Below are 25,100 nucleotides of genomic sequence, written 5' to 3'. Positions count from 1 at the left end.
GCCTCGGATTTTGCTGGCCCGACCCTGAAAAACAATAATATTGTGTTTCTGTACTTTACAAAAACATTAATCCAAATGTAGCGATCTGAAAACAGAGAAAATAAAGTGTAATGTAGATCAACAATGGGACATGGAGTATTTGAGCTTAAGCTCAAATGCACCCGCATGAACAGTAAAATCAAAAGAATCTTATTTTTTTTGTGATGTGCTTTGACAAAATTTCTAAGAGATTGCAAATTTTCACCATGATATCACATTTTAGTAAGGCGTGACAAAGAAAAACAAAAACGATGCTCTGAAAATGCTACTTTCGAAAGCATTTTGAAACATTGATTTCTTTTTCTTTGCCACGCCTTGCACGAATGTGATATCATGATGAAATTTTGCAAGAACTTAGAACTTTTGTCAGAGTTCATGATAAAAAATTCGTAGAAATTTTTGAAATGTTTTTTTTGATTTTACTGTTTATGCGGGTGCGTTTGAGCTCGAGCTCAAAATGGTGCTTTCATCGACAATGTATCTTCTGTTGATGACGTTGTTTTTCTATCTTGTACTCGATTTTGCCCGAGTCGTCAAACACTAGTGGAAGCCAACGAAACATCAGGCCATGGATCACCTCCTAGACGAGTTGCTCGTTGATATCCTGTGCCGACTCCAGTTAAGAGGCGTCACCACATGCCAGACCGTCAGCAAGGGATGGCATGCCGCCGTGGACGGCGGAGGGATGTTGGTCGTCGTGGAGTGGCCTCCCGTGTGCGTCATCTTTATCAACTACGTCGGACAAAGCCGCCCCTCCTTCTTCCCCCCTCCCACCATAGGGCCATAACGAGCCCCACCTCCCCTACATGCCCTGCGTGTGCCCTGACTACCAAATGGAACCCATCCTCGACCACTACAATGTCATTCTCCTCTACAAGCATGGTACGACGATGTACATGTGCAACGTGGAGGTGGTCAAAGATTCCATCGTTTCCCTTCCATTTCCATTGGGTGAGGCATATGTCATCTTTGGCCCGGTCTTGTCGCTACACTACGACATGCTTATCTTCTACTCCCTCTGTTCCTAAATATTTTTCTTTTCAAAAATTTCACCATGAACTATATACGGATATATATAGACATAATTTAGAGTATAGATTCAATCACTTTGCTTTGTATGTAGCCCATAGTTAAATCTCTAAAAAGACAAATATTTCGAAACAGAGGGAGTACAAAACAAGGTATGTCAAGGATAATAAGGCTAACACTAGGGGTTGATGGAATGGTCATTATCTCTTGCAAGTATACTCGTAGAGAAACAACGAGTGTGAGGAGAGGGCCTAAGTCAGATAAGGAGATATGACGCCGGTGGCTCCGTGCCCATGTGGTCAGATCAACCAGGAGAACCAAATAGTCATGCCATGTCTTGCCGTGCATTTGTCTACTGGCTAGTGTATACACCTACACTAGGTGATTTCCCTGCGCGTTGCTATGGAAATTTAAAGATTAATTTGGATGAATTATATATGAATGAAATAACCTAAATCAAAAGGTAGTATTGTTGCGGAAGTAATTGTGTGTGAACAAAGAGTATGGACGTACGATTGGACCATTGGATTTGCAACAGTTAAATTGGTGTATCATGTGCATGATGCGCTACAAAATTGTGCTAGTGGACGATGATGTGGCACATTCGATGATGTGAATGACTACATGTTGGGAAAATTAAAGTTAGTTGGGATCAACTATATAGGTATATATAGAATATATGATATAGGATATAGGATTTGTCTGTCATCATAATTTATGTCAATCCATTATAGTTAGAAAAGGGTGCACTGTTATCCACCACACTTATAAATCTGAAAAATAGATGTGATGTACTCCTTCCATTCCTAAATATAAATCTTTTAAGAGATTGCACTACGGACTAGATACGGATGTATATAGACATATTTTAGAGTATAGATTCATTCATTTTTACTCCGTATGTAGTCTGTAGTGAAATATCTTAAAATATTTGTATTTAAAAACGGAGAGATTATTTCTCTAATGGCTAGTGTATACACCTACATTTCAATGTGTATTTCCTTGTAATTTTAAAAAAATTGACTGTAAATTAATTTTTTAAACGAAGCTCGCTTTAGAAGAAGGAAGAAAATATGTTGTGTCGGGCCTACTGGGCTTACAGGTGGACGGCAACAGAAACGAAGCCTTTTGTTTTAATAATGATGAAATAAAGCCTGCGGACAGACAGAAAGCGGAGGCAACTCCTGACAGATGAGTGACGCGCAGGAGGCTGCGGCGGCCGCCCAAACCCTAGCCGAGGGCGCCTCCGCCCAAACCCTAGCCGAGGGCGCCGCCGCAAACGCAAAGTCGCTACCCACCATGTCCCCCATGGATCGTCTCCCCATGGAGCTGCTCGCCGAGATCCTTCGCTGCCTCCCGCCGCGGGGCATCGCGACGTGCCGGGCCGTCCGCAAGGGCTGGCGCGCCGCCGTTGACTCCAACGGGCTGATGCTCGCGGTGGAGCACCGGGTGCCGCGCCGCATGGGCGGCATCGTCGCCAACTTCTCCCACGAGGACCGGCCCTACTTCCTCTCCTGCGGGGCCGCCCCTCCGGGCATCGGCCACGACGCCGCGGCGTTCAATTTGATGATGCCGCTGGAGATGTGCAGGGGGTGGGGGAGAGCCGTCCTCGACCACCGCGGCGGCCTTCTCCTGTGCGAGGGCCAGCGCGCGATGTACGTGTGCAACCCCGCGACGCGGCGGCGGGCGGAGCTTCCCCCTTTGCCCTCAGATGGCCCCGGCGCCTACTACCTCCTGTTCGACCCCACCGTGTCGCTGCACTACAAGGTGTTCTTCTTCCCCGAGCCCAGCAGGCATGGTCAACCGCCGACGGAATGGCCGCCGTCTTCGTACACGGTGCAAGCCTACTGCTCGAGAAGCGGCCAGTGGGATGACATGACATTTCTCCGACAAGGAGATGCAACCACGATGGCCTTGTGGGCGGATCGGATCAATGAACGAAAGCGCCACGCCGTGTACTGGCGAGGGGCATTCTATCTGCATTGCCCCACTGGCTCCATCATAAGGTACATTTTCTTTACGATCTATATCTGCATTGCCCTCCATCATAAGGTACATTTTCTTTACGACCGAGATTTTCTCTCCAATTTGTTGACGGACCGACCATTACTTTATACCATACGGTTTTGCTGCATGTTAAGGAAGAATTGAAAACCGGAATCCTCTCTCATCCTATCATAATAGGGAAGAGATTGAGCTAAACACCATCAGGTTATAACTCGCACCTACTGGGTTTGGTATTCTTCAGGCGCTTGGAAATTTGCACGCGGTAGTAGATTTTGTGCAGGCACCGAGTCAACGATGCAAATGGCGTGGCTAGCCATGGCATACCAGTGAAGGTGCGTCTGGAATGAGCCGAAGATATATAGGGACAACCCGGCTTGTTGCGGTGTCGCCGGTGGAGGCGAAGCCAAGGTTGGTGTGGCTATGGTGCAGGGGAGGTGGTAGACCAAGGTTTTGGATTTTGGACGGAATTTTTTTTTCAAAATTCCAGCAAAATACGACCATTTTGTTCTGGCCCGATAGATTTGTTTGCCCTCCAAAAACATCGGCCCTATTTGAATTTTTGTCTGAACCCAGCGTCTGGCCCAACTAATGTCGCTCTTATGGTGATAGCTTCGAACCCTAGAAAAATGTAAAATTCATCAACTCTTCTCGCTAAGAAGCGACCCATCCTCGCCGCTGATGTGCTCACTGCCCCGCCTTGGAGCGCATTGTCCTCTCGCCTGATGTGCTTGTTGGCGCCGCCTCGCTTAGCGCCTCTTCTTCCTCTACCTCGCTACTCTCTCAGCTCAAGGATTCTCTCAACACACCCTGATGAACACAAGAACACACACACATGCATATGCCAAGCAAGAAAACCAACCAGCTTTGCCGAGGTACTCTTCCTTGGAAACCACAAGTGCTACATCTTTTCACCAGCCCTCACGGCCTTTTCTATTAATCCAATGCAACATAGATATACATAAGACCATGGCTGGGGCCTCACTACTAACGGCATGGGATGACGCCTATCTGCAATGCATGAGGGTCCACCTTGGCCGTTTTGCTATTTCTTGCTGGTTCTCTCTCTGTGCCAATGGTACGGAGTTTATCGTAACCAACGTCTACGGTCCATGTGACCGCATCAGTAAATCTCATTTCCTTGACTCTCTTAAGTCTTTCTCTAAGACGGTTACTCTTCCTTGGATAATTATGGGGGATTTTAATCTAATTCTAAGACCTTCTGACAAGTCTTCCGCGTCTTTTAATTCAACGGAAGCAAACCTGTTTGCCTCCACGGTAAATTATCTCCACCTCCAGGAAATCCCTCTTCTTGACAGGCTCTATACCTGGTCTAACCAACAAGATAACCCGACTCTAGTTCGCCTCGATAGGGCTTTTGTCAACATCGATTGGACTAACCTTTTTCCTGACTCCGCTCTCACTTCCCTCACTCGCTCCACATCCGACCACGTCCCCATTGTCCTATCGGCCTCCACAGACATTCCAAAACCGTCCATCTTTCGGCTCAACAATCTGTTGTTGTCAAACCCTACCTTCATCCATCAAATCAACCAAAATTGGGCCAGTGTTGGCCAACTACACCAATATCTTGGATCGGCGGGCCGCATCTGCCTCAAGCTCAAGCACACTCGCAATATGGCCAAAAATGGCTAGTCAACGCTAAAACCCCTAGGCGTCTTGCCTCCAACTGCTCCACCACTATTTCCGTGCTTGACAAGCTCGAGGAAGGCCGCCCCCTCTCTCCACTAGAGCTTACACTTCGTATTGCTGTTAAACTAGCTTTACATCGTCATAATAAGCTTCTGGCCGCATACTGGCGACAACGTGCAAAAATAAGAGAATGCACTCTCGGTGACGAAAACTCCAGCTACATGCATATCTGCGCCTCAGTACGCTTTCGCAAAAACCAGATCCCGTGCTTGCATCTCAGCGGGGCGGCCATCACCTCCCACTTCCATTCTTCACGACTACTTCAAAAATATCATTGGAACCACATCTAACTCGGTCATCAATTTTGATCTTGACAGATTACTCTTTGACTCCAAGCTGACCACCTCGCAAGCTTGCTCTCTTATTAGACCCTTCTCCCTCGAAGAGATTAAAATGGCGATTCTTACCATGAATGTGAATGCAAGCCCGGGACCTGATGGGTTCGGCCCTGCATTTTTCAGGATTAACTGGGATCTTGTCAAGCACGATTTGCTTGCTCTGATGAATGATTTTCACGTCGGCTCTGCCGACCTTCGTAGGATTAATAGAGCTTTCATTGTGTTACTCCCTAAACGAGTTGGAGCCTCGTCTCCGGACAATTTCAGACCGGTTTCTCTCCAAAACTGCCTCATTAAGATCAGCTCCAAATGTCTGGCTTCCCGGGCACAACCTTTCATACCCTTTATCATCCATCATGACCAATCTGGCTTCATTAAAGGCCGGAGTATCGCTGACAATTTTATTTACGCTGCTGATATAGTTCAAACTTGTTTCAAGCGTAAAAAATCAACGATCGTTCTAAAACTAGATTTTCACAAAGCCTTTGATTCTGTTTCTTGGGACGCGCTGATGGCTACCTTAAAAGCTAAAGGTTTCCCTTCGAAATGGTGCGACTGGATTCAAAATCTAAATGAGACCAGTCAGTCGGCCGTGCTTCTTAACGGTAAACCGGGACCCTGGATTGCTTGCAAAAAGGGCCTACGGCAGGGAGACCCAACCTCCCCCCTTCTCTTCATTATTGTCGCGGATGTTCTCCAGCGTTTGATTCACCAGGCTTCCTCCAACGGCCTTCTGTCTCACCCCATTGACTCGAACATTCCATGCCCGGTGGTCCAATACGCCGACGACACACTAATTATTCTGCAAGCAGACATGGAACAACTTCATACGCTTAAATCCATCCTGCTTCAATTCTCAAATGCCACGGGCTTGGTGATCAACTTCCACAAGAGCACCTTCGCCCCTATTCATGTCGAACCAGCCCTCGCATCTGCACTTGCATCAATTCTAGGGTGCACAGTTGCTTCCTTCCCTCAATCCTACCTAGGTCTGCCTTTGTCTACCCACAAACTAAACATCAAAGACTTTTTCTTCATCATCGACAAGATTGATCGTCGTTTGGCAGGCTGGCGAGGTGTCCTTCTTAACATTGCCGGTCGCGCAATTCTGGTTAGAGCTGTTCTGCGAGCCCTGCCTATATATGCCATGACCGCCCTTTTGCTGCCTGCAGACATTGTTCAGGAAATCGATAAACGTTGCTGGGCTTTTTTCTAGGCAGGACAAGAAAAAGTCTCAGGTGGTCAATGTAAAGTGGCTTGGGAATTTGTCTGTGCTCCGTTTTCGCGAGGGGGTCTAGGTTTTTCTTCTCTACATCACTTAAACTCTTGTTTACTCCTCACTCACTTGAATAAAATTCATTCTGACATCCAAAATCCAAACTCCTCTCCATTGACGACAAAATATGGTTGGTCGGTCTCTCGGGACGTGGACACTTCGCACCCTTTCCAATCCTCTGTTTGGCGGGACATTGCCAAGGGGATCGCATTCTTTCGGTCCGTAACTATGGTGCAGATCGGCAATGGGTTGACTACTGCCTTCTGGCTTGACCTTTGGGTACCCAACAATACTCAGAATCTTGCAACTATCTTCCCTGCCATCTTCTCTCACTCCCTCAGGCCTTCGGCATCCGTTGCCCGAGTGCTTAGTGAACCCCAACTGCAACTTGACTTGGCTCCGAGACTATCTAACGCTGCATACATTGAACTGGATAATCTTCGTACCTTGCTGGCATCTGTCTCCTTGAATGTGCAGGATCAGGATAAACGACGGGGACGTATGGACGGCAAGCCTCTAACGTGCAGCTCTGCATACAAGGCGGTTTGGGCCAAAAAGCCTCTGGACCCCTTCGCGCCAGTAATCTGGAGGAACTATGCACCCAATAAATGCAGAATTTTCCTATGGCTTTCATGCAAGAATCGACTATTCACCAACGAAAGACGCTTCAAAAGGGGGCTAACGGACTCTTCCTCCTGTCCTTTCTGCTCGACTTCGGAATCTGCATAACACCTATTCCTTCTTTGCAACCAGCTGGGTCCACTGTGGCAGGAGCTCTCTGCTATCTCTGCCTCCCCTCCATCGGACTTTACGCAGCTATGGGGATTGCATCCTGGTAACAAGACTCGTTCCACAATAATCACTGCGATTCTTTGGAATATTTGGAAAAGAAGAAACGCCATGGTTTTCAGGGGGGAGCTACAACCTATCCACCTGGTTGCCAGAATGGCTGCAGACGACGTAATGCTATGGTCGAACAGATGCTCCAAGGAACAGCCAACGCTCCTGCTGCGGGATTGGTGTACAATGTTGTTTCACCTCTCTGAGAGATTGTAACCTTTCGCTTTTTGCTTTTTGCTTTTTGCTTTTTTACTTTCCTTCTTCCCTCCTTCCTGGCATTCTCCTTGACACCCCGATCTTTATTCCCGATCTTTTATAACTATCCGTTTGTTTTCAATATTATTCGGTTCAGGCCGGCGTAAGCCCGCCGTAGCACCGTCAAAAAAAAAAAAAAGACCATGGCACTCGTGTCATGCACTCACGCCACTATCCCACTACGCCATGACCATTTCTATCGTCCACTAACACAACTGACTCTATCCAGCTAACCTCCTGGATTCACTCCATGCTTCCAAAGACTAGTACTACCAAGTACCAATACATGACCCAACCACCACTTCTACATGCACGACTAACAAACTTGCATGCAGGTAGCCAACCAACTAACTGAACTATTCCGAATCACTCGGCTGACCCTCTTTGGTGGTCGTCGGTTTTAGGTCTCGTGTGTCCGCCACGACGCTTGGAACATCCCATCTCCGCTGCCTCGCACATCAGTAGCCTCTCATCATACACGATCTAGAGGCTGACGACTCGCCATCTACGTAGGGCTGGACGTATCGAGCGGGCTTTTTGGCCGGCTCGTGGCCCGTTCGGTCTTGGTCCGCTCGAGAAATTGGACGGGCCAGTCTACCAAAATTCGGTCCGGTCCGATCGAGCGGACTAAAATAACTCAGCGACAACCGTTTCATGGATGACGACGGGCGCGCGACAGCCGCTGGTCTCAAGCTCAAGCCCAAGATGCAGTCTTATAACATGCACGACCAACAACAACAGGGCATGGCTGGCAGCAGTAGGTGACATTTTGCTAAGAAAAACGCATGCATCCGCGCCTCCGCCGCCGTCGGCCAGCGCATAGCCTCCCGCCAACGCGGTCACCGGTCTCTCCGTGGCTAACCACCATGTCTAGGAGCTCTGCAACCATGGGATCTCCTTCCACCCGCAATGAATCGACCAGATTCGCCATGAATCCGTCACCATCATCCTCCATCTCCAACTTCGGCCATCGTCGTTCGTCGTCGATTATGTCGCCCTCGTTGCTTCCCCGGCCTCCCCGGCCTCCCTATCAAGTTCTACTTGAGTTACCACACCTTTTCACTCTATCCCCGCTTTTGATTAGGGTCTATAGCCTTCACTAGCTGACACAATGGTCACCACATCGCCACCGGTGACTTGTTGGCCGGTCCGCCGGTCCAGCCCGGGCTTTTGCCTTGTCGGTCCAGTCGCTGAAAAGAGGACTGCCAACCTGCTCGGTCCGGTCCGTATTGGATCGCCGGCGGGCGGTCCAAACGACGGCCCTAATCGGGACCGGATCGACACGGACCGTGTCCACCCTCACGTCTACGTACGTATCACACGTACATCTTGTCGGCACTGACTGCAACCAACAACATGCAAAACTTAAGACTACATGCTGATACATTATGACAAGATTAGTGCTAACAGTGCTCTCTTTCATGGCGGGGCGAGCTGTGTTGGTTGGGGCGCGAGCGTGCTCGTCCAGTGCAGAACTGATCTAGTTGGTGTAACATGTGTGCGTGTGTGGGCAGGGCGATTCTGGTTCTTGTTGGTCGAGCAATTTTAGGCTCATGTGTGTATATCCAATAATGGATCGTTGGTCTTTAGCCAGGTTCTACTTTTATTATCGTTGTTGTAGGATTTCAAATTGCGTGGACAATTTTGGTCATTTTTAGTTCAAGAATTCAAATTCAAATTTTGGATGGTGCTTTTCATTCAGAATTTTCTAGAATACTGAATTTCGCCAGTTTCGTTCTGGGGTGGTATTTTGCAAAATGAAATCCAAAATATTGGGGTAGAGGGCACCCATGTAGAGAAATGGGGGAGGGGTTAGAGGGATGTCTCGAATGGTGGTAGCTTGTGAAGGGCATGGGCAGGCAGCAAAGTCTGCTCGAGGCAGGGACGGTGGCTTGTCTTGTGGCACACGGCGGGTCCACGAGGGCAAACTAAGGCATCGGTGGGAATGCAAGGAAGATGAAGACACGATGCAACAATCGACTAAAAACTGAACCTTTTGCAGGTAACTTACTAATAGACGTTCCTATACTCTACGTGCTTAGCAAAAATTCCAAAAGATTTCTTATGCGCTCTAGCATATTCAAAAATATGAACCAAACCATGATGTGAATGAAAATTGGCACTAGGACTAAGAACAGTAGCGCAACAGGATCACCTTACTTCAGTAAGAGTACCAGCAGCCATAGTTCAAAAAAGCGCTAAGCGTTAAGGGTGCGTTTTGCCATCGCCTTGCGCTTTTCTGACCAAAGCACATGCTTATGCGTAGATTAAGCATATTTATGCGCTAGGCGTTTTGCTATCTCCTAGAGTTTAGGCGCACTTAAGCGCTCGCTTAGGCACACCTTTTATAACTATGCCAGGAGCTTCCATCGGATTATTCCGCGCTTCAATGTTTGAACAGTTGGTTTGTTGTAACTCCACCCACATATCGATCACATCAACACAAGATGAACACGCACACACAAAATCATGTAGCCAAGGGTCCTTGTCGTGCCCTAATTTTTCCTCTTTATTTTCTCCTTTTTCTCAAGTCATATATATATACTGCCTCCAGGATCAACGCCTAAGCCGACCCAAACTAGTCCTACTTGAAGATAATGACCAGACTCCTAACCGGACTCGGCCATGTTACTTTCCTAATCTAATGATCCGGCAACGTTGATCATAATTACCAAACTTAACCGGACTCGGCTATGTTACTTTCCTAATCTAATGATCCGGCAACGTTGATCATAATTACCAAACTCAGCTTGACCCGGATACCGTATACTACTGAAAACACATGTATCACAATCAAGATTATACTAACAAACTCTTCCTAATCTTGACACTTTGTTTTCTATGCTTCTCCGGTCTTGCTCCTTGAAGATTCATCCCTTGTCGACTCATTCACCTCGCACCATGACAAGTCAAATTGATAGGCTTCATTGATTGCAACAATCTCTCTCCAATTTCAACTTGGCGAATTTACGGATCATGTCAAATATGCTTTGGGCTACCCAACCTTGCCAGTAACATGTGGAATACACCACCCGGTGGACTATACCATCCACCCTAAAGAGATACATGCCGACTCCTTGTGGATCACATCACCCCGTGCACTACACCATGCACTCCAGCCTCATGTAGAGACATGGCCTCATTGAAGAGACTCACCTTCACTGGATTACCGTCCCCACATACTTGAACTTGATCCTCCCGTCGAGACACATAGACGACATGAGCTTCATCTTCAACACCTCCTCACAGAGATGAGTACTTGGACATGTCGACTCAGACACGATGACGACAACCGACTGACCGTGCAAACCCGCACGACTCCTTGACTCCAACTCCCGTGGGCGACGACCTTGATGGTTTCTCAGCACCGCACCTTGGCACCATCGCTCCCGTCAACGATTTTCTTCCACCGCCTTGCCGACGTCAGCCTGTTGTCCCTCCTTGCCGCTTCGGCGAACGACGATCTCCTGAACCTCCACATCCGTCGCTCCACGAACGACTATTGCCCGCCGCTCCTCGTCGCTGCACCACCCAGCGACCATATCGCCTGCCCCGAGGCGCTAGTCGGGTCGCCTCCCCGGGGCAAGCGCAACTTCACCTCGACCTTGCTCTAGATACCAATTGTTGGAACTCCGTCCACGGATCGATCACATCAACACATAATGAACACGCGCACACAAAATCATGTAGCCAAGGGCCCTTGTCGTGCCCTAATTTACCCTCTTTATTTTCTCCTTTTTCTCAAGCCGTTACAAAACTTCACGCTGCCTCCATGATCAACGCCTAAGCCGACCCAAACTAGTCCTACTCGAACACAATGACCAGACTCCTAACCGGACTCAGCCATGTTACTTTCCTAATCTAATGATCTGGAATGTTGATCACAATTACCAAACTCAGCTTGACCCGGGTACGTATACTACTAAAAACACATGTATCACAACTTTGTAATCCTAATCAAGATTATACTAACAAACTCTTCCTAATCTTGACACTTTGTCTTCTATGCTTCTCCGGTCTTTCTCACTGAAGATTTGTCCCTTGTCGACTCATTCATCTCGCACCACGACAAGTCAAATTGATAGGCTCCCTTGATTGCAACAATTGGTTCCTAGCCCTTGCAACTACCTCATGTTGTTTTTGGATTCTTGTGGAGACCTTCTTGCATTTTCCTTTTGCAAATTCGACCAAAATCAATACAACAACGTATATGTTATATAATTATAATAGAGTAGGATCACCTAGAAAATCGCATGAAATCTTCTATTGTTCGTAACTTACACCGAGCCTAGATGACTAACACCACATCGGCAGGGAACATGTTACTCTACCACAATAAATTTCTCAATCGATTCCTCACATATGGAAGTTCACGGCACACTACAAACCCCCTTACAAAATGTGCAATCAAACATGAAATGAAAAGGTGATCAATTATCTATTGAGTGTTAAAAACCAGACACTTCTTCTCCCTAGTCCACCTTCTGCTACTCAACATCTCCAGTCAAATGCTGATGTGAAGCACTAGCCAACAAAAGATTTTAATCTTGATCGGAAGCTTTAGTTTCCATAAATATTTCTTCGCGGACAGAAGAACATCACAGTTTAGTTATAAATAGAAAGATTTGACAAAGTAAACATCTTTGGATCCACGAATCCAAATAAAACTGTCAATCTCTAAAATAGTTACACCACTAATTAGCTTTTCCATTTTTGACCGCTGATCTTTGTAATGCCTCCAAATATTTCTTATGAAACTTAAGCCATTCAAGCCTCAAATCATCATTGTATGTAGCCTGATATTGTGAGGGGAAGTGGTGGCGAAAAGAAGTTATGTTTAAGGGTTTATCCCGTTAAAACTTATCCTCCTAGAGCCATTCATTTTTGCATTCCCAACTTTCCCTTTCACAAGAATTTCAAGAGATCTTTAACTTAGAGCAAAATTGACTATCGTATGTCTTTTGCTTTGTTAGGTCTGCATAATATTCTCAAGATGGGGTTTCCTAAGAACATCTCGCCAAACACCTTGATCAACTATAATTTTCAAAACCATTTTCCAAGCAAGTTTGTATTTATCAAATCCAGATGCAAAATCCCCAAACCTCCCATATCTTTATGTTTACCTATAGCCCCTCATTCACTAGATGCATTTTGTAGTTTCCCAAATCCTCTCCCTCCAATGGAAAGGAGCTTGCCCTGCTAACACTCGTCTTAGAGACAATTTTCTACAGGTTTCCATGAAACATTTTAGTTTCTCTTGGAATCTATAGGAATACCCAATTAGGTCATGGTCAAAGATTTCAACTTGCATGTCCAAATATGTTCATCTAAGAATCCCCAAAACAAAACAACTCACTTTCGTGGTAATTAATTTAAGCTTGAACGTTGGTTAGTACAAGCAGAAGATAAAATTTAGGTTCTTTCCATTAGCTTACTATCTTCTAGCAAAAACAAAGTATGATCAGTTTACGGAATGATTGCAACCCCTCTAGGTTGCAGATGAGCTGCCAATCATGTGGTCATAAGGTGCATATATAGTGGTAATATCAGTACTACAATAATCTATTTAATATTTTTATTTTTGTATAGTCACTAAAAGGCTTTTGACAACACACATGAATAGGTTTTCATTGGAGGAGAAGATTTATCTAGTCATCAGATCCCCGGAAGTAGTGGCAATGCCTAATATTACCGTTTGTGAGCCTGAAATGCATCTTGGGAAATCGAAGCATGGAGTATGTTGCACCGCTATCTATGGATCCCAACTTCAAGCATGGGTACTACATGAGGAATCCAAACCACTTTTAGTGCATGAGTGGGTGCTAAAGTGTCATTTTGTCCTTCTTCCCTCTTTTGAACGATACTGCACCAAAGTGCAAAGGTTGGGTGGTATAGAAGACAACGAGTGGGACTCTAGTGATGATTCTGAGGAAGATGAAGAGGCTCCAGAATTAGATGAAGATATGGAACAATATATTAGGTTTACTAATGCCATACGCTTTATGGGGTACCATCCAAATAAAGAGATTGCTTTTTTGGTGACCTGCGACTTGGGGTTTGCTTACTACCTCGGTACCTCTAAATGGCGCTATTTGGGATCACTTTACCCAGAGGAATGTTCTAATCCTGAATATGTTGCTTTAAAGAAGTCGTTCATCTACACTCCTTGCATGGATGATTTGCTTCCTACTTGCAATGAACCATAACATGTACTCTATCCTCTCTTTAATACTCTGTTCTCTCTAATCCAGTGTAATCAGTGCTGCACTCTGTAGGAATGCGCTTGTATCAGGTGTTGAAATTGAACAAATCCTTTGGTGATAGACAATTTATGATTATCCATAACATTTTATTCTTTGCTCTCGTTGTTGATTCCATTGATATGTTGTTTCTCTATCATATAATAGTTTGAATTCACTTATCAATAGTGCTACAAAACAAACATTTGTAGCACAAATCGATCCAGTGGCTTTCTATTTATGGAAACTACCAAAACGCACGAGCCCCCATTGCCAAGAATGGAAGCTCTTGTTCAACTTTTTTCTTGTGCGGGTGGTCTTGTTCATATCACGAGGGGATTTCCTATTTGGCCTCTCACTATTGCTGGTCATTGCCATCTAGTTTTTTGGTTGACTGCTCAGCTTTCCATCACTATGGGATGTAGCCGACTTCGGTACCCCTTTTGCCAACATCGTGTCAGGAGGGTGTTGGGTTGTCACATGATGACATCGGCCTGGGTGGGAGTACATGCCTCGTCGGTATTTTCAACCATTGTCAGCCTGGTCGTTGGTCAGTGTGTCATGGACTCCCAGTATATAGGGTCATCCTTGACCTCTTTGGTCGTTGGTCAGTGTGTCATGGACTCCCAGTATATAGGGTCATCCTCGACCTCTTTGTTGTGTGTGGCCTATTGCAATGCCTCATTCAAGGCGTAGGGTTGAGGATCCTTGCTGAGATAATGCTCCACCAAAGAATTGCTACTTTGTCGTTGTCGAGCCATGATGATCGCCTCGTCCTGATGTGCTCCTACTCCTTGACCTTGGAGACTACCCTCATGTTGGTAGGTGCTAGTCTACTCGTGCGCTAGGCACCGTTGGGAAAGTTGAGCTTATCCTGGGCAGCGGCTTCGGCGGAAGCGAGGGATTGCTGCTCTGGCGAACGATGACTCGAGGGGACAACGCTACGACCAAATGAAGGGACATCGGGTTCAACGTCGGCTCCGTCCACGAGTTCGCTCGGGCGTGGGAGAGAGGGGCGTGTCGAGAGAGAGGTGAGGAGGTGGAGAATTGAAGAATATTTGAGTGGACAAAGTGGAACATACAAAATTAGCAGTGGCGGGCGCAGCACAATGCCTACCAATACAAGATTAAGTATGAGTGGCGGGCAAACCCTTGGGGCCGTCAGTAGAGTTTTTCCAAGCTTGTGCATAGAAGTCTCTTCCCCCAAGTCCTATTATACTAGTCCAAGTAGACCGGGACAATAGCGTGCCGACTCTTCATTGACCCCTGGCACCAATCACTATAAGATAAAGCAAGACAAACCTCTCTTATCCTTCTTGGCTAGAAGTTACAAGTTTTCTGTTCCGGTTTTAGCTTGAGGGAAGTGCTTGAATCGATTCAATTCTTATCTCCGATTTCGAACTCCGGATGGATTCTTATGACCAAGAGTTATTTTCTTGGTCAGAAGAATGGAAGGACAACGAGAAGATGGTTCGGTTGCTCCTGCTGGAATATTCCATTTATTTAATACTCCAACTCGCGTAACCCTGAATGGCAATGTTGTTATTGCGGTTGGTCAGATCAATAAGACAACAAGGGAGCCAGAATATTTAGATGATACCAAACATGGATTTGGAATCTATGGAAGGGGCCTTCAATGCTTCTCAAGTGTGAAGCATTAGTAGAACAGAATGAAATGCCACAATTAAGTTGAAAAAGAGTCATTAAACAGAGGCAAGCTTGAAAAAGAGTACAAATAATATGTTATGGATGTGCGGAGCCTCACCCAATACTTTTCTTACTAAACTGAAAACTCTACTCTCCTTTCACAACCCACCCACCCATAACTAACTGTAATTACCAAGTCTAATCTTTCACTGAATACCGAGTAAAGCAAGCAAGAAAGAGGGAAGGAGCAACTTTTTCATCCACTTCTTGCTATTTGTAATTCTACTTGAATTAGCTCTTCCTAAGTTTAGTGAGATGAGTACTGCATTGATAAATAGAGGACTTGCTTTTCTGCTTGGCTGAGAGGGGAAGTTGGATTGGATTAGCAGAAAACTGCATTGATAAATAGAGTACTAAATTGAAGCGCATGGAAGGCAGTTGGTATTCCAACAACTATTTAGAGTTCCCAACTTTGGGTAAAGGAAGTCTGTACTTGACGACTGAACCAAATCCTTTGCCTTTATTCATTCTATTATTTTTATATAGATCAGCTGAAAACAAAACAAAAATACTACTACGTTGGGACAATGACCCACCTTTCTCTACTCAACCTGTCATCTTCTCTCCTCACTCCCTGGAACAAATAAGACTATTTATTAAGTGATGAACAAGAGAACTAGTGATATTATCTAAGCTTCTGGCCATGTCCGATCGGCATTCAAGTCTGCCTTCCATTACTTGAAAAGGCCTAGCACCGTAAGTAGCAATTGGCTATGTCCAAACCCAAACGTCGTATTTTATCTAAGCAGATGAGTTATAATAAGGAAAGAAGACATAAGAACGGGAAGTATCCACTCTCTTTCTTCTTATAAACAGAATTGGCTTCTTGTTTTTATTGGAATGAAATAAATATTCAGGCTTTTTGACTCAGAATCCCCTAGAAGGGTCGGGTACGTAGGATATGGATAGTCTTTTTCAATGCGGTAAAATAAAGCGACACCGTGTCTATTTTTCTTTGCTAAACGGGTATTTCCATGGGTTTGCCTTGGTATCGTGTTCATACTATTGTATTGAATGACCCGGGTTATATTGACCCCTCTAGGGTTATATTTCAACCTCAAACTTTTCCCATGATTAATACACATCATTGCAAGTCGAATGCTTAAATTTGGCCAGCTTTTAAGTTGGTTTGCTATTTTCTGAAAATTAACTGAATTTTTGGCCACTAAAAGTGAAAATTCAACTCCACTTTCTAAAATATTTTTGACTTCAAACTTTTTTGTTATTAATACATGACATACAAATCCTTGTGACTAAATTTGGTCACTTTTTGGGTTGGTTTGCTATTTTTGATCCATTAGTTGATTTTCTGGCCCCTTAAAAGGAAGAAAACTCTTCGTTAGGAAATAGCGCACAAATAAGCTTGAAAGGGATGAAACTTGGCCTTGTATCTTCATTTCACCCTTGTAGGTTCTGGTAAAAAATTGAGAGTGTCATGGTAAAAAATTGATGTACCTCATGTACAAACCGAACACTCTTAAGTGAAGTGTAAGGGTTGACATAAATCACCGCCTTTCTCACTCAACTCCAGTTTTTGAAATCTTTTCGACTTCAAACTTTTTTATGATTAATACACAACATATAGACTAACTTTGAGAGCATTCTAGGTTCAACAAATACAATTTTTTTTTTAAATTCGAACATAAGATATCTACGGCGGGAGTCCCCAATAGCCCGCCACCGCTAACTTTCTGATATGTTGAAACATTTGGGCGCGGGTTGCTGAAACAATGTTGTTCCGGGCATATTTTTCTCCTGCCTTTGTTGAAACACGAACTAGTGGCGGGCCCTAAATATATGGAGGCAGATGCCGCTTTTAGCCCATGAGCACATTTGGAAGAGTTTATGAGTGGCTGGTCTTATATTCTACCCGCCACCACAGTTGGTCATGAAGTGACATGTACTTATTTCTACCCGCTACAACTACCTTTTCAAAATAGCAGTTGCGGGTTTCTAACTATGCCACCACTAATTTGAGCCCACCTATGAGTCTTTCCAATAGAGCACCTTGTCCTCGTCTGCCATTGATGCCATTATAAACCTCTTTCTCGCCATTTGCTTGAGCCCATCGTAATACTCCATCCATTTTTATATACAAGGCCACAAACTCAGATTACAGGTACCGATGTCAAATTTAATATGTGCTTTGCAAGTCAGTTTTTATTTTCATTTATTGGGATCATTAATACGCCACATGCATGCAAGAAAACTGAATGTAGGAAATAACTTAGTGTCATTATGGATGCATGCATGGAAGTATTAAATAGTTTGCTAGTACGAGAAAATATCATTAATTTTGCCTCAATTTCTGTTGGTGGCCTTGTATAGATGCAAAATGTATATTTCATAGTGGCCTTGTATAAGTAAATGGAGGGAGTATGTGGTTGAGCTTAGGCGGCGATGCTTTGTAGTAGGGGATGTGGATTTGAAGGAAAAAAGGGTGTTTCGTAGGCGCCATCTTAGCAAATCAAGATGGGACCGGGTTGGAGAACGGTGGGTTAGCTGGCTAAATCGACGATGCACGTGCAGATCACGACAGAGGTCGAACGTGTGGATGTGGTAGCGAGGGTTTGAACGATGTGGGGAATGTGGAGAACAGTGGGTTAGCAGGCTAGATCGACGGCGCATGGGCAGATCGCAACAGAGGTCGAAGGTGTGAAGGCGGTGACAGGGGTTTGAACGGTGTGGGGAATTGGAGAACACTGAAATCTGGGGGTGGGGTGGAGTGGGGTGAAATATTGAAAATGTATGGTACTGAAAACTTTGTTGGGAATCTGGAAACTGGCGCGGGAGGACACATCGCACACCATTAAACAATAATACTCGGGTGTGCTAAATGAGAAAAAACACGAATCTCATCGCCAAAAACATTTTTATACCGTGTTAATGTTCACGTGTGCGATAGCTGGCAACATCACACACGTGTATGACCGTGCAGGCATTTGTAATTCGGATCACTGTCATACATGGTATCTCATGGACACCTATTTGAAAATTCAGTGAAGGCATGCTAAACAATACTCAAAGCCATATAAGGATGTAGCTTATCGGCATTGTACATTAATTATAGCTACCAATTTAACTTATTAGATAATGATTTCTCTAAGAAACAACTAGTAGTAGCTAGATGCTCATAGTTAATTAAACACAGGTGCGCGACAGCCATACCCACATGTTGTTACTCCCATGTTGGTTATACAGCGTCGTTCTCCTTCTCTGCCTTGTCGACGGTAACCCACCGCGCTTGCTCCTGCAATCCTGACAGGTGGAGGCCTCCGGCTATGTTGGCTAGACGTCATTCACCTTCTCGGCCTTTGCTCCGCCATCCCACCGTGGTTGGATCTCCGCCCAGCTCTTGGCCTTGTTGCGGTAGGGGCCAGTGCAATTTTTGTAGGTGGTTGCCTCAGGCCATGCTAGACAGACACCGTCATTCTCCTTCTCGGCCTTGGCGGGGGCAGCCCACACTACTTGCATCTCCGCCCAACTCTCGGCCATGGCGCGGGCGGCCTATTCTTTCTTGCGGCGGCGAACTCTCTTTTCTTGTGTGCAGCCTCCCTTTTCAGCTTCTTAGGTGTGGCCTTGGCCTCCTGGTCCTGCTTCACTCATTTGGCCTTGGTAGCGTCAAAGTTCGCCCACGTATGGGGTGATGACCCACAAGTATAGGGGATCAATCGTAGACCTTTCAATAAGTAAGGACGTTGAACCCAATGAGAACGGGAAGGAATTGACAAGCGATTTTCAGCAAAGTTTCACTGCAAGTGATGTAAGATGGTTCTGGTAGATACTTTGATAGCAAGAGGAATAGTAACAAGATAGCGAGTAACAATAGTAGCAAAGTGCAGCAAATGGTCCAATCCTTAATAGTGTTAAGGACAAGTTGGTGTTTTCTTATAGTGGCAAACTAAAAAGCACCGACACGGCGACACGGACACGGCGACACGCATACGGGGACACGGGATACGGCATTTTCCAAAAACAACCCATCGGGGACACGACAAGTATATCTATAAAAATAAATATAAATATCCATGTAGAGTTAAAGACAGGAAAAGAGAAAGAAATACTGCCCATTTGCTGTCTGTTGCCTCCTATTTCAGTGCAAGTGCTTGATTGACCATCCAAACCAAATCCCTGGATAAGCCTTCACTCTTGAATAGGTCCCTGGATAAGTTTTATGGCAGAAATTGCATATGAATTTGATGTTTCCTCCATGGCTTCCTGTCGAAGCAGTAACGACTTCATTGACAACTCTCTGAACATAAGCCCAGAGAGGATATTTTGGATCCACCGCACCAGGTCCATTTTGTCCTCCTTAACTCTCACCCACTGATGATTGGTTACCAAGCAATAGCATTCAGAATCAGCAGCAGCAACAAGGGCATTAAGCACCAATCATTCAATCACCACCAGCAGCAGGAATAAGCAATCAGCAGCACATGAACAACAGCAAGGACAGACAAGGCTAAAAGGGGAAGCAAGCAGCAGGCCAGCAACTCAACAAAAATCGAAACAAAATAGATGAAAGAGGTCTAGGTTACCAACTCCAGCTTGGTTGCCGTTGGGAGGAGAAGCTGCTGCACTTGGGGGACGGCGGCGACTCCATCGTCGTAGGCGGCGGCGAGTCCTGGAGGTGGTGACGGCGATGACTACAGGAGGTGGCGGCGGCGACTGCAGGAGGTGGCGACGGCGGCTGCGACTCCAGAAGGTGGGAGGGAAACCCTATTTTGTGGCGTCAAAGTGGTTGCGAGGAAGGTTTCTTCTGTGCGCCCGTGGATATGACTTGAAAAAAAGGCTGGGCCGAACCGTAGTTGGGCCTCCCGAGTCCCCAACATGTCCTCAATGTGTCCCTTCCGTGTGGGGCCTTTTTTTCTTTCTTTTTTTAAATCGAAATACGGGAAATACGGGGGGACACGCGATTTCAGCCGTGTCCAGCCGTGTCACCACGGGGATTCGGCAACGTTGGCCGTGTCCGTGCTTTTTAGGTGACGAACGCTTTTGAGGACACACGTGAATGTCACCGAGTTACTTTCACCATGATTCATTGAGTTAATGATCATTGCCTTGATAAGTGTTGATTGGGTGGACCGAAGCTAAGATACTGTCCTAACTTGAACAAATACTTACGATTATACCCTCAATACAAGAATCCGCAAATACAAGAGAAACAATTAAGATAAATCTGATCATAGCATTAAGCAATTGGATCCAAAACAGGTCAACTTCAAATGGTATGTACTATTAAAGGGTGATATGTCGTCGTCGTGATTGTTCGACCTCCTCACCTTGTACAAGATTCTCCTCCCTTCCCACGATCGACGCAACAAAACCAACAACAAACGCACAACGAGCCTAGAAAAGTCGGGCTAAAACCAACCGGTTGTACTACCACCAGATCCCCAACTCCACGCACGTTAGTAACCTCAACTCCACACGATCCAGCTCTAGGGCTTTGCCTGCATCAGCGCACACCCCCAAGCCAACACCACGCAAGTGCGCCCGCAGTTCCCATGGCGTCTGGATCGCCCTCCCATCGTCTCATTTGGCGTATGTACTAGGCCAGTCATTTACCCTTCTACATATAGGTTAAATTCTGCCAACCTAGCAGATTAATGGAGGTGGCGACGTCTGTTGACGCGTGGTCATTTACCCTTCTACATATAGGTTAAAATCTGCCAACCTAGCAGATTAATGGAGGTGGCGACGTCGGTTGACGCCTAGTCAGTCTTGTGAAATCTCCAACGTCGTCCTCCTCTCTTTTGTACCCAGGCCCCCTGGCCGCGAGCCTCATTCTCCTTGTCCCCCTGATTTCAAATCTATGATTTTCTTGATTTTATTATGCAGATTACCTATGCGTATGGATTTGTAATTGTGATTGACTACATCTTCTCTGGATGCCTAGTTAGGTGAATTACATGGTGGGTGTGCTCTGTCAACTGCTGCATTAAGGAGCCAAACTGGGGATGGAGTGCACAGACGTAGCAGAAGTACCAGTGTGATTGGTGCCTTTGTAGGTACATTTATTATGATATGGTGAGCCTGCTCGTTTAGAGTGCATAATCTTGGTTTCTATAGTTAGGATTGTAATGAAGATACACACATGTATTACGTTCATTTGATTTATTTATAATAATTAAATAATGGATCAGATTTGACTAAAAGATACATTTGTCGCTATACTTTCATGTTCTTTAAGACCAATTTCACTTCGGATTTGCTGTGACCATCTGATGTAAGATAGTATTGTGGCATCAAGATATTAAATTATTGAACTGGTAGAAGTGAACTATAACAAAAAAAATTATGCTTTGTTGAGTTAAACATACAAAGTACATGTTCCATTTTTCTACAACTTGGAGAGATTAAGGGATTTCTTAGATAATCATCCTTCTGAGTTGAAAGAATCGATCCTTCAATATGCTGCACATGTTGTTAAGTTCTATTTTATTTTCTTCTAAGTATGTTCCAATACACAACAGAAGCAATTACCTTTTCTTTTCAAGTCCGGTTTATTGAACAATACAAGCAAAGATTTAATCTTCTGAAGTTTCACTTATTTAATAGTGCAAGGCTGCAAGCACAAAATGTTTAGTAGCAATGGCATGTCATGTTGTGCCCTGGATTGTTGTGCAACAAGACTATATCTATAAATATATTTGTTAAGTTTGTTTTTGTACCTAGCATCTCTTTCTTCGTGGTATTTCATTTTGGGCCTTGGTGTTTAATTATGCTTGCTTTGTTTGAGACATAAAAGATCGATGGGGTAACATGACATTCAATTTGTTCGGTGATGTGCTCTTTACCCCAAAGTTTGCTCTTTCCTTTTTATGTGTTATCCTCTTGCAGATGTGACCGTTGTTGTGAAAAAGCTACAAATGGGGGGAGCTTTTGTAGATGTTCTTCTATTTTTGTTGGAAAGATTAGTGCGTTTGTGTGTTCGTGTTGCCATGTTTGGGTTTGTACTTTGCATTATTGTTCTTTTAACCCCATTGGAAGCGATAATATTTGTCGGTGGTTGGAAACAGCCATGCTGTGTACATGGTTTAAATTATGAAATTGTTTCATTTAAAACTAATCTATGAAATAGTGTTTGGTTCAGGTTGTTCCAGAAAGATCTTAAGTATGACAGAGCATTGTGGTTATGCATTTCTTGAGGATATTTACATGTTTCTTAACGATTACGTTCATGATTTACTAATGGAAGATAGATAACCTGTTGCATTGCACGGTACCATGAAGAATGTCCGGTTTTAATTCTACAATTGGACATGGATAATGGGAGAGAAAGTATGGTTTAATTCATACTTACGAGAAAATAATGAATAGTTAACTATGGTCTCTCAAAAGTTTTAATCTGTAAGTGGAACTCATGTAAGAATTCAAGCAAATTATTACTTATTAGACAAAGTTTTCCTCTTGTCTTAATATCCTTCTTTGTTTAATGTGTATAATAGTTTATTTTATAATTATTCATCCCATTTGCTAGCCTTTTAACTATTCTTATTCACGATCTGTTCTATTTTTTTATAAATAAGAAAATTGTTGCATGGCATGCTTTCAGAATGCTTATAGTTATAAGTTGTAACAGTGTCTTGTTACATTACTTGCTTCTCTATTCAGCATTAATTGAATTGTCAGAATGCTTATTGTTGTGACAGTGCTTTGTTACATTAGTTGCTTCTCTGATCATCAGTAAGTGGATTGCGTTAGGCCCTGTTTGGAACCACAATAGATTATGATAATTTGAATTATGAAGATAGATTATATAATCTGGTTTATAAAAATAATCTAGGTAGGCATGTTTGGATGCCAGATTATATAAACTGTAATCCAGGTTTTACATTGCATAATGACCTCTCTGTCCTCTGCATTTAAAAAAAAAGAAAAGGATGGCGGTGGCAGGAATGTAATTATCTCCAACTTTACAAGGGTAATGGGTCATTAGTAATCCATAATCTGATTTTAGCTGGGGTAGAATAGATTGTGAGTTTTTAATAATCTATCAATCTAGTTTTTATAATCTACACCATAATCTGTCATGTTTGAAGACATAATAGATTATAAAAACTGTATTATATAATCTGAGTGGTTCCAAAGAGGGCCTTAGTCATCCTTATACTCGAGTTGGAGAGAAATTTAGTATTTGCATGCTTGAGCATAGAGCCATTTTATTTTTTGTGTTCTATGTTTATTCATTTAGCAATTCCATATATTGTTAATCGATTTTGATGAATAATTGGATGATGTTGTCATGCTGGTGAATCAGGTCTGTATTGGTTTATTTGGTTTCAAAAATCAGATCCTGTTAACAATGTAGCTGATCCTGGGAATTCATATTTTGTTCCTTTGGACTTTTTGCATTCAATCTTTTGTTGATCACAAGCATGTCATTCCTTTTTTTTCTTGCTTTAGTTTAGGACAACACCTAAAGAGAAAAAACAACTCTTATGATGGATATGGGGTAGTTACTTCGAAGACCTAAAGAGACATTCAGCCGTCTCACATAGAGACTAATATGGCACATTAGGTTTCTAACAATACTGACTGTAGAAAAGTATCCATTTGCCAACAAAAGTTATATTTGTTTTTTGTTTCAGAAAGTTGATTCGTAGAGCCCTAATCTGCTCTTTGATTTCCTGGTGAGTTTACCTATGATGGCTCAATGTCATGTAATAGAGCAAATTCTTTTGGTTGCTTTAGTATCTTTGATTTGTTACACTTTACTTCAGAAAATCTGGAACCAAGAACAACCTATGACCTAATTCTTTAGATTGCTTCATTCGTTTGTGTAGGTCATCTCTTTTATTTGAATTGGAATTATTGTAAGTTCTTCACAAGGTAAATCCAGTGCTACATGATCGAAGCAGGCATATTGACATTAGATATCATTTCATACGTGATTGCGTTGAAACAGGGAAGATCGCGGTGGAACATGTCAGCACTGAGGACTAACTTGCAAATATGCTGATGAAGCCATTGCCGCGGTTCAGGCTCCTTGAGATGCGAGAGAGAATTGGCATTCATGCTATGAAGAACAGGAACAAGCTTAAGGATGAGAAGGGCTGTTTGTTATCCCGAACACTATTGGCATGCTATGCACACATATACTCCCTCTGTTCCTAAATATAAGTCTTTTTAGAGATTTCATTAGGGGACTACATACGGAGCAAAATGAATGAATCTTCGTTCTGAAGTATGTCTATATACATCCGTATGTAGTCTTCTAATAAAACCTTCAAAAAGACTTTTATTTAGGAACGGATGACAGGTAGAACCCAGATTCATTGTAACTCTGTTGGCTTGAATCATTATATAAGGGCAAGCCCCCGGGTCGTTCAAAAGGGTAGATCCAAGTTAGAGTTCTTGAGAGATAGGTAGCGAAAGCAACCCTTGTAATCGAGATCTTAACATCAATGAGCAAGCATAGAGAAGGAGTAGGCTTTTAACTCACAAGAGGGGCCGGACCTGGGTAAATCGTCTCTCTCGTTCCGATCAACCCCATCCAAGGCTTCGCCTAGTTGCCATGGCCTCGCAACTAAGTTCTCTCATGAGAACACTTGCCGTGACAACCCCACGATAGGTGACGCCCACTATGAGGCCTGCCCGCAAGGGAGTCGACATATTGGAGGGAGCTCTTCCACGGACGAAGCAAATCGTCTCGGG

At 44.2% G+C, this 25,100-nt stretch overlaps 1 protein-coding gene across 4 annotated transcripts; it reads left to right on the top strand.

Annotated features, from left to right (window-relative positions):
• The first annotated feature begins 2,246 nt into the window (after positions 1 to 2,246).
• Positions 2,247 to 24,887, top strand: LOC123449950. Of its 4 annotated transcripts, none has more exons than XR_006632056.1 (3): positions 2,247 to 3,074; positions 21,344 to 21,470; positions 24,352 to 24,887. XR_006632056.1 is itself a non-coding variant. In XM_045127328.1 (2 exons), the coding sequence occupies exons 1-2, from the start codon at positions 2,260 to 2,262 to the stop codon at positions 21,341 to 21,343; spliced, it is 819 nt and encodes a 272-aa protein (XP_044983263.1). In that variant the 5' UTR covers positions 2,247 to 2,259; the 3' UTR covers positions 21,344 to 21,598. The 4 variants fall into 4 exon arrangements, 2 of the variants coding, with proteins under 2 accessions (XP_044983263.1, XP_044983262.1); XR_006632055.1 differs by having other exon boundaries at positions 21,340 to 21,470; XM_045127328.1 differs by lacking the exon at positions 24,352 to 24,887 and having other exon boundaries at positions 21,340 to 21,598.
• The last annotated feature ends 213 nt before the right edge of the window (positions 24,888 to 25,100 follow it).

This window comes from Hordeum vulgare, chromosome 4H (assembly GCF_904849725.1).
Source record: "Hordeum vulgare subsp. vulgare chromosome 4H, MorexV3_pseudomolecules_assembly, whole genome shotgun sequence".
NCBI classification, from domain to species: Eukaryota; Viridiplantae; Streptophyta; class Magnoliopsida; order Poales; family Poaceae; genus Hordeum; species Hordeum vulgare.
Note: the sequence above shows the minus strand (reverse complement) of the source record. Positions and strands in the feature narration are given on the sequence as shown.

Coding starts and splice junctions, on each gene's coding strand:
- LOC123449950 (XM_045127327.1), top strand. CDS start 2,260: ATGAGTGACGCGCAGGAGGCTGCGGCGGCCGCCCAAACCCTAGCCGAG. Junction 3,075..13,117: donor CCCACTGGCTCCATCATAAG/GTACATTTTCTT, acceptor ACACATGAATAG/GTTTTCATTGGAGGAGAAGA.